Source organism: Mesocricetus auratus, unplaced genomic scaffold (assembly GCF_017639785.1).
Source record: "Mesocricetus auratus isolate SY011 unplaced genomic scaffold, BCM_Maur_2.0 Super-Scaffold_100003, whole genome shotgun sequence".
Taxonomy (NCBI): Eukaryota; Metazoa; Chordata; class Mammalia; order Rodentia; family Cricetidae; genus Mesocricetus; species Mesocricetus auratus.
Window position 1 is genome coordinate 89,207,569 of NW_024429188.1, and position 7,585 is coordinate 89,215,153.

The window sequence follows — 7,585 nt, forward strand, 5'->3', positions numbered from 1 at the left end:
GATACCTGATGTAGAATTCTAGGCCAAGAGTTACTCATCAACAATTCTCACCAAATTCCACTCCCTGCAAATCTGTCTGACACAGCTGAGCATGCCCCCTCCCTGGGAAGATACCTCACCAAGGCCAAAGTAATCAGCGGGCCTGCATCTTAGAGTCCCAAATGGACACCCACACATTCCCATGGGTTGTGTCCTTCGTGCAGGCACACACTGCTCATTGCAAGCTCCAAATGCTGTCACGGGTTGTATCTGAAGAGGCTCAACCCACAGTAAATGGCATTGAGAAGGCAGACAAGACAGGATGTCTGTGACTGACTAGATACATTGTAATCTGGACCGGGCCAGAAGAGAACTCTTCCAGGTCATGGGTCACTGCTTTGCCTCACTTCCAAAGGCTTGGACTCAGTCAGACTCTGCAGGAGCATGAGCACCATTCCCAGTATGGACGCTCAAGACATCACCGACTCGTCCCATCTGGGAATTGTTGAGGTTGGACAGGAAAGAAATGGTCAGTATACGGATGGGTTAGGTGTTCGACTTCTCTCTGTTTCTTTGCAGGTGACAGTGGACAGACACTTGGCAGCTCGGTCTGCAGCCTTCCCTGTGCCTTCGCATTCACCCCGGACTCCGATTCCCTGCTCACTGTCTTTTTGTTTCCTCCTTCTAGGAGCAAGTGTGTGGATATTCCTGCAGGGTGTGGAAGGAAGTCAGGAGAAAGAGGGTGGACAGGGAGGCCCCGTGTTGGGGGCCACAGCAGGAGGAGAAGGTGTAAAAGAAGAATTGAGAGATGAAGTTCCTTCTGGCAGTGCAGCCCTTGAGGATGGCAGGAATCATGGTGGCGGGAGCAGCAGCAATAGCCAACAAGAGGAGCCGATCCCTGGGAGCACAAAAGGCTATCAGGCTCTCCCGCGTCCAGCAGGCCAGCGGAACCACGTCCGCCACAGGTTCACTGCGTTCCAGCTGCAGGAGCTGGAGCGCATTTTTGAACGCAATCACTACCCTAGTGCTGAAGCAAGGTAAGACGATTGTCTTGTGCAGGGAGCACCGAGTGCTCCAAGGAGGCCTCTGGATCTCTCCCAGGCTCTTCTATAACCCCTCTTAAAATAAAATCTACCTGGAGACTCCAGGCTCCCAGTCTTCCGCACTTGGGTTCTGGGTGGTGGCGGGGCCAAACAGGAATGAAGATAGTTTCGTGAAGTATTTAAACGACTCAAAGTAAGGCTAGAACAGGGGTGAAAAGTCTGAGGGTGACTGAGGAAATAAAGGTTGATCTTTGTTTAAAATTTCACTGAATTGTGCATCATGTAGTTTCTACATTAAGTTGTATTTTGTAAGTGCATTGGAACATTTTTTTAAATCACTGATTTCATTGTTACTGTTGAATATTTTGCAGGGTGTGGGAGGGAGGATTCTTCTTAAAATTTCTACACAAGGAAAAAAATCTGCCTCTGAAAGCGAGAGAAAGTGTTGGCTATGGTGACAGTTGAGGCTAGAGGCTCACGGCAAGATCCAGGGTATCGTGAGCTATAGCCTGAAATGTGATCTCAATCAGTTGATCCATCAAAGCCACCATGGTAGTCCTTGTTCGGGAATTGGGAGGCAGAAGCATGAGGGTAAGAAGTTCAAGGTCATCCTCAGCTACAAGGCTCCAGGAGGCCTGTGCCAGGAGACAAAAGCAATCCCTCCCCCAAAGAGTTGAGATTCCAGAAGTACAGCTCAGCAGCTTGGCTTTTCCTCTCCTCCCACAATCCCCTATCCTTTCTCCTCCCCCTCCTTTCTCCTTCCACCACCCTATCCTCTCCCCCTCACTTCCTCCCTGTCCTCCTCTTCTGATGATACAGGAACTCACTCTGTAGCCCAGGTTGGCCCAGAACTTTCAGAACTTAGTTCAGCTCCCTCATTCTGGCAGGAAAAAGTCGTGAGACTTTTCAACATTGTTTGTGCCTGTTGCAGCTTTAGTATTTTGTTTCCCTGATAATCAGGTTGAACAACTTCACATGGTAATTGAACATTAGAAATTTCATTATTTTATTTTAATTTATCTTTTCAGTGTGACAAAGTTCCTAAAACCTCCTTTCCTCTGTGTATTTTGGTTCACAGGTTTTGTTGTGGTTTTCTTTTTATAAGCAGAGTCCCAGGCACTGACACATGCTGCTGTCAGTAACATTTCTATTTCTGTGATTTTCAAATTGTGCCTGAGTGTGTTAGGAACATATTCAGTTTTTCACATTTCCATCAGGAGCACATAGAAAATGAAATAGAATCATTGGTAGAAATATCTTTTCAAAGCCTTAAAGTCCTCAAGGTGAGTGTCACCAAAGGGAAGTGGGCCAAACGTTTAAAATCAGATGTAAAATGCCGTTCACATTTTCTGATTGAAACATCATGCCAAATACCGAACATTTGCAACTCTTGCCCACAGAAGGGAGCTCGCAAGATGGCTAGGTGTAACGGAATCCAGAGTGCAGGTCAGTAACTAGAAAAAAGACAGCATTCTAGTACATGCTTCAGGTCCTGGACACCTTTGTCCATTGGGTGAAGTTGTTGTGTGGGTTGTTTACTTCTCCCTATATGGGAAATGTGGGCTTTTATTTTGTGGCAGGGTTTCTCTGCATAGCCCTGGCTGTCATGGAACTCACTATGACACCAGACTGGCCTCCCTCACATAGACCCACCTGCCTCTGCCTCCAGCTGGGAAATGAGTTTTGAACTTTATCCATGGGAAATGGAATAAGAAAGTTCCATAATACCAAAATGTCTCATTTTCAGAGGGAACATGACTTCCTAAATAAAAAAAAGTATTAAACTGTTACAGAGTTCACGACTCTTGGAAGAAAACAAAACAAAACCAACAAAGACTCAATCTGAATTATAATTAGCTAAATATATTAAAGCTGCTAGCAGGACAGCAATCTCCGCGCCAAATTTGAGTTCCCATGTGAAGGGGGTTAAGGGAAGGATTTTAAAAGGTGAAAACAACAAGAAGACCCTAGGCACCAGTAAGCCAGGAGCTGTTCTGCTCCACTGTAGTCAAGGCAACCTCAAATTAGTCCTTGAATGTCTGCATAAACAGGTTGCAAAAGCACTTAGTCATATAATATCAAGTAGATGGTCACTGCTAGACATTTTTCTGTGTGGGGGTCACTAAGTCAGGTTTACTGGGAACTTATCTTCCAGTGACTGGAGTCAGTGACAAATGACTAGTGGGTGCCAAGATAGATGCCTAGCATAAAATCCATAAAATCAAGGTTCTTTAACCTTCACTGAACGAGTTTTATTCCTTAAACATAAGAGGACTCTGTATTATATGTATGTATTTATGAAGAAACTGCTAATACAATTTCTAAATTTCAAAAATGCACATTCATTACATGTACAAAGAATTGTACTAATTATGTAGATGTGTAGGATATACATACATATAAAGATATTTTCAACTCCAATTCTGGAGTCCTTTTAAGTAGCATTTCTATGTAGAGTCATATTAAGCTTAAGGTTACCAAATAACTCATTGAAATTAGTGCAATTTAGGGATTCATTACAATGACTTTTGAAATACTAAACTGCATTAACATTCCATCTTTACACAGGGAATTTATAAACATACAGGCATTGGAGTGCAGAATCACTTAATTAAACAAACTGGTGGAAATGAGGAAAGCCTCAATTCCCAATGCTTAGTTTTCTTACTGTTATGTCTAAGTTTCTGGAGAAACCATTGATTCACTTTAATTTTCTGACCCTCACTGATGTGGCCTGCAAACACCACTAACAAACTAGATTGTACATTCTAGTAGAGATTGACAAAGGTGAGCAATGTTGGAAATTTGTCCAGGAAGCTAAGCAACCTAAAACAAACAAATCTGGATGCTTTTTAAAGCTAATCTGAGGAAAGTGGAAATGCTAGGAAAGAAGGCATACCATGCTCACACTGCACACTGGGACTGTTTGATACCACTGCATGCGTCTATGACTTTTCTGGAAGGAAAATTTTGTGTAAGAATGTATTCGGTTTAACTTGTTGAGAGTAGAGAATGGTTGTCAAATGCGGTAACTTAAAGACTTCCATTTGCCCAGGCAGTGTAATTACTTACTAAGTGTGACGGCTTAGGAAAGCACAAACTGTACGGTGTGTACCGGAAAAGGCAAAGAGAAAGACGAGAGCATAAACTCCACCACGACGTCCCTAGCTTCGTTGCTCAGAGCCCCCTGCAGTACAGTAATGGAAATGCTCTGCAGATCCGATCATGATGTTTCTAGAATGTCAGAGCAGTAGAGAAGGCCTCTGAAGCTGTATCTCAAGGCCATTGGCCAGGATGACAACCAGGCATGGCTCATGTGGAGTTTCAGAAAGTCGTCTTCTCAAGTGAGTAAAGTCCCAGCTTGAGAACTAAGAAATGCACACTGGCTCGGCTGTGTTGTCCCTCTGAGGGCAAAGTGAGCTGGCCACCATAAATAAGGCAAAAGACAATGTTTCTATCTATCAAACCTTTCAACACATCTCCAACAAGCCTTCCATGGTCATCCTGTCACTCTTTTTGTTCTATCATCTTTAAAGTTGTGATGTGAAATCAGTAATATAAATAGCTGACATGCAACATATCTGATATTTGACCCACATGTTAACCTCTGAGTTAGAGAGTTGCTGTAGGCAGAGTGCATAGCCAACACAAGGGAGGCAAATGGAGTACTTTTGTCATGTTCCCTCCCTCCCTCCCTCCCTCCCTCCCTCCCTCCCTCCCTCCCTCCCTCCCTCCCTCTCTCTCTCTCTCTCTCTCTCTCTCTCTCTCTCTCTCTCTCTCTCTCTCTGTGTCTGTACTTGCTAGGTAAGCACTCTACCATGGAGCTAAATCCCCATCCTTACAGAATTCTTAATTCTCAGACCATGACAACAGGGTATTTCTATAGTGTGTTGCTGCCCACCAGAGGAGTTGTCAGGCCAGAAATGAACTATTTTCTTTTTTCTTGCATCTTTAAGCAGATACACAAGTCGAGAAAAGGAGCCTGGCTTGCTCAAGACCCTCCTTCCTGTGTAGATCAGTGGTTCTCGACCCTTTGGGGGAGTGAATCAAACGACCTTTTCATAGGGGTCACATACCAGATATCCTACATATCAGATATTTACATTATGATTCATAACAGTAGCAAAATTACAGTGATAAAGCAGCAATGAATTAATTTTATGGCTTCGGGGGAGTCGCCACATAAGGAGGAACTGTGTTAAAGGGTTACAACATTAGGAAGGTTGAGAATCACTGCTCTAACTCCTCAACACTTCTGTCTGGACTTTGTAGACTGTATACCCTGAGGGGAAAGACTCCAAATATGATGAGTGTCTAGGAAAGATGCAGCAAACAGGGAAAGTAGCTATTCACTCTCAAGTCAAAGCTTGGAAGCATTTGAATGGTTGGTTAATGTGATAGAACCCTCCTCAAGGGAAGTAGCGAGAGGACTGGGAAACTGTATGCCTGCCTTTTGCCATTCATAGTTCACTGAAATTTTGAGACTAGTCTTTCTTTGACATCCCGTCACAGAAATGACCAACCTACTCATAAGCTGTATCTGCACCTTCTTCTTGAAGAAGACATTGAAATATAATTGGAGTTGGGCATGGTGTCAAACATCTTCAATCCCAGCAATTGGAGGAAAGGGCAGGGGGATCTCTGTGAGTTCGAGGCCAGCCTGGTCTACAGAGTGAGGTCCAGGAAAACCAGGGTTGTTACCCAGAGAAACCCTGTCGCTAAAAACCAACATATGTAATTGGAGAGGAGAGTCAAAGTCTCCAAAACTTTGCCACAGGTCTAGTGCTAGGGAGATTTGCTAAAGGATGGGGTGTGGTGTTATCTGTTCTAGGACATTCTTCAAGGTCATTTTTGCAGTACTGAGGATAGAGCCCAGGGCCTCACACAGACTAACAAGCATTGTTCCCTCTGCTACACACTCATCCCCTCATGGAAATAGAATTAGAATTAGTGCAATAAGAAAGAAGGTTCTTTCATGGAAAGTAAAAATCTCCCTGGCATATAAACTTACATGATGTGTTCTTCAGTTATGATCCTGGCTATTTAATCACTAAGACAATCACTTTCTCTCTTTCATTGTAGAATTGGTTTAAAAGCAGGAGAGCCAAATACAGGAAATACCTGAAGATGTAAGTGCTCTGAGGGTCTCCTCGTGCTGCCCGCTGTACCTTTCACTGAAGATTGAGGAGGAGCCCCAGAAAACCACGCTTGCCCAGGAGTCAGAAGTACATGGGTTTCTGCTGCTAGCAATGCATTATTTGACCCCCCTTTCTATCTTACCCTTATCTCTTCAGCGCTTTTATTTGCAATAAAGTAGTGAAATCGCAATATATTTGCTTCATGAGTCTTTTGGAATTAGTATGATATGTATGTAATTTATCAATAAAATACCATTTAAATGGAAAGGCAAAGTCCTTTCCCACGAGGTGACACTGCTGAGGATATCAGACGAGTATCCCGAGTGTGAGAGTGGGTTTGCTCAAACCACTGATTCCCTTTTATCACCCCCATAATAGATTTGTTTGGTTTTTCAGGATTGGTGGAGAAAACAATGTTTCTTTTTCTCCCAGCATTCTGTTTTAGTGTGTGTATGCGGGGATTTTATTTTAGGTATGACACACACACAACTGATGAAAATTAAATCAACATTCTTTGAAGCTGCACTGAAGAAGAGAAAAAGCATCACCTATTGAATGCCTTCTAATTGTTTTGAAAGTTTCTTTGCTAACTAGTAAGGATGGGAACATTCACATAAAGCCATTCAGTAGTGTGTGTGTGTGTGTGTGTGTGTGTGTGTGTGTGTGTGTGTGTGTGTGTGAAGATATCAAAGGACAATCCTTGGTGCTATCCCTCATGTGCCATCCACTTGGCCATTTGAGACGCGGTCTTTCACTGAATTGGAACTCATCAAGTAAGCTAGACTGGGTGGTCTGTAACACCTAGCAATTAGCCTACTCCCACATCCCCAGCTCTGTGATTACAAGGACATGCTGTCACTTTTGGCTTTTAAGCATGACTTCCGGGGATTGAACTCATGCTCCTCTGTGTCCCCATGCTTGCAAGACAAATGCTTTAACAACTGAACTATCTCCTCAGCCCCAGTAGACATGATCACATGTGAGAGAGATCAGTTCTTACTGATCAGTTCTTACAGGAAGATGTGAAAAGGGACATCATTCAACAGTATCAGATTACACTAATCCTGAGCAGAAACATGCCTGTGGCATAGGATAGATTTCCTTTGTCAAGGCTGTAAACTAGACAAGCTTGTTGAGTATGTCAGGTCCCATCTGATAAGCCATAACCCAAAAACCATCAGCAGCTCCAGTGGCTTCAGTCTCTGCAACCGCCGAGGAAATAAACTGTATGTTGCCAGCACCAGAAGTTATCAACTGCTCCTGTTGGAATTCAGGCTCCCTGCGTATCTTCTGGTCTCCCTGGTTGTCATTATAGGCACGGGGATTCCTCTGTTACTATGTTACCAAAGGAGCTACTAGAATCTGTCAACGAGGAGCCTTTACTTTTCCTCTGCTCGCTCTCTCTCTCTCTCTCTCTCTCTCTCT

At 43.6% G+C, this 7,585-nt stretch overlaps 1 protein-coding gene across 2 annotated transcripts; it reads left to right on the top strand.

Annotated features, from left to right (window-relative positions):
* The first annotated feature begins 287 nt into the window (after positions 1-287).
* Positions 288-6,347, top strand: LOC101832139 (homeobox protein orthopedia-like). 2 transcript variants are annotated; one of them, XM_013122791.2, is made up of 4 exons: positions 288-508; positions 668-1,016; positions 2,423-2,468; positions 6,105-6,347. In XM_013122791.2, exons 1-4 carry the CDS (start codon positions 424-426, stop codon positions 6,153-6,155), a joined length of 531 nt encoding a protein of 176 aa, XP_012978245.1. In that variant the 5' UTR covers positions 288-423; the 3' UTR covers positions 6,156-6,347. The 2 variants fall into 2 exon arrangements, with proteins under 2 accessions (XP_012978245.1, XP_040599816.1); XM_040743882.1 differs by lacking the exon at positions 2,423-2,468 and having other exon boundaries at positions 302-508.
* The last annotated feature ends 1,238 nt before the right edge of the window (positions 6,348-7,585 follow it).

Coding starts and splice junctions, on each gene's coding strand:
- LOC101832139 (XM_013122791.2), top strand. CDS start 424: ATGAGCACCATTCCCAGTATGGACGCTCAAGACATCACCGACTCGTCC. Junction 509..667: donor GGTTGGACAGGAAAGAAATG/GTCAGTATACGG, acceptor TCCTCCTTCTAG/GAGCAAGTGTGTGGATATTC. Junction 1,017..2,422: donor TACCCTAGTGCTGAAGCAAG/GTAAGACGATTG, acceptor TCTTGCCCACAG/AAGGGAGCTCGCAAGATGGC.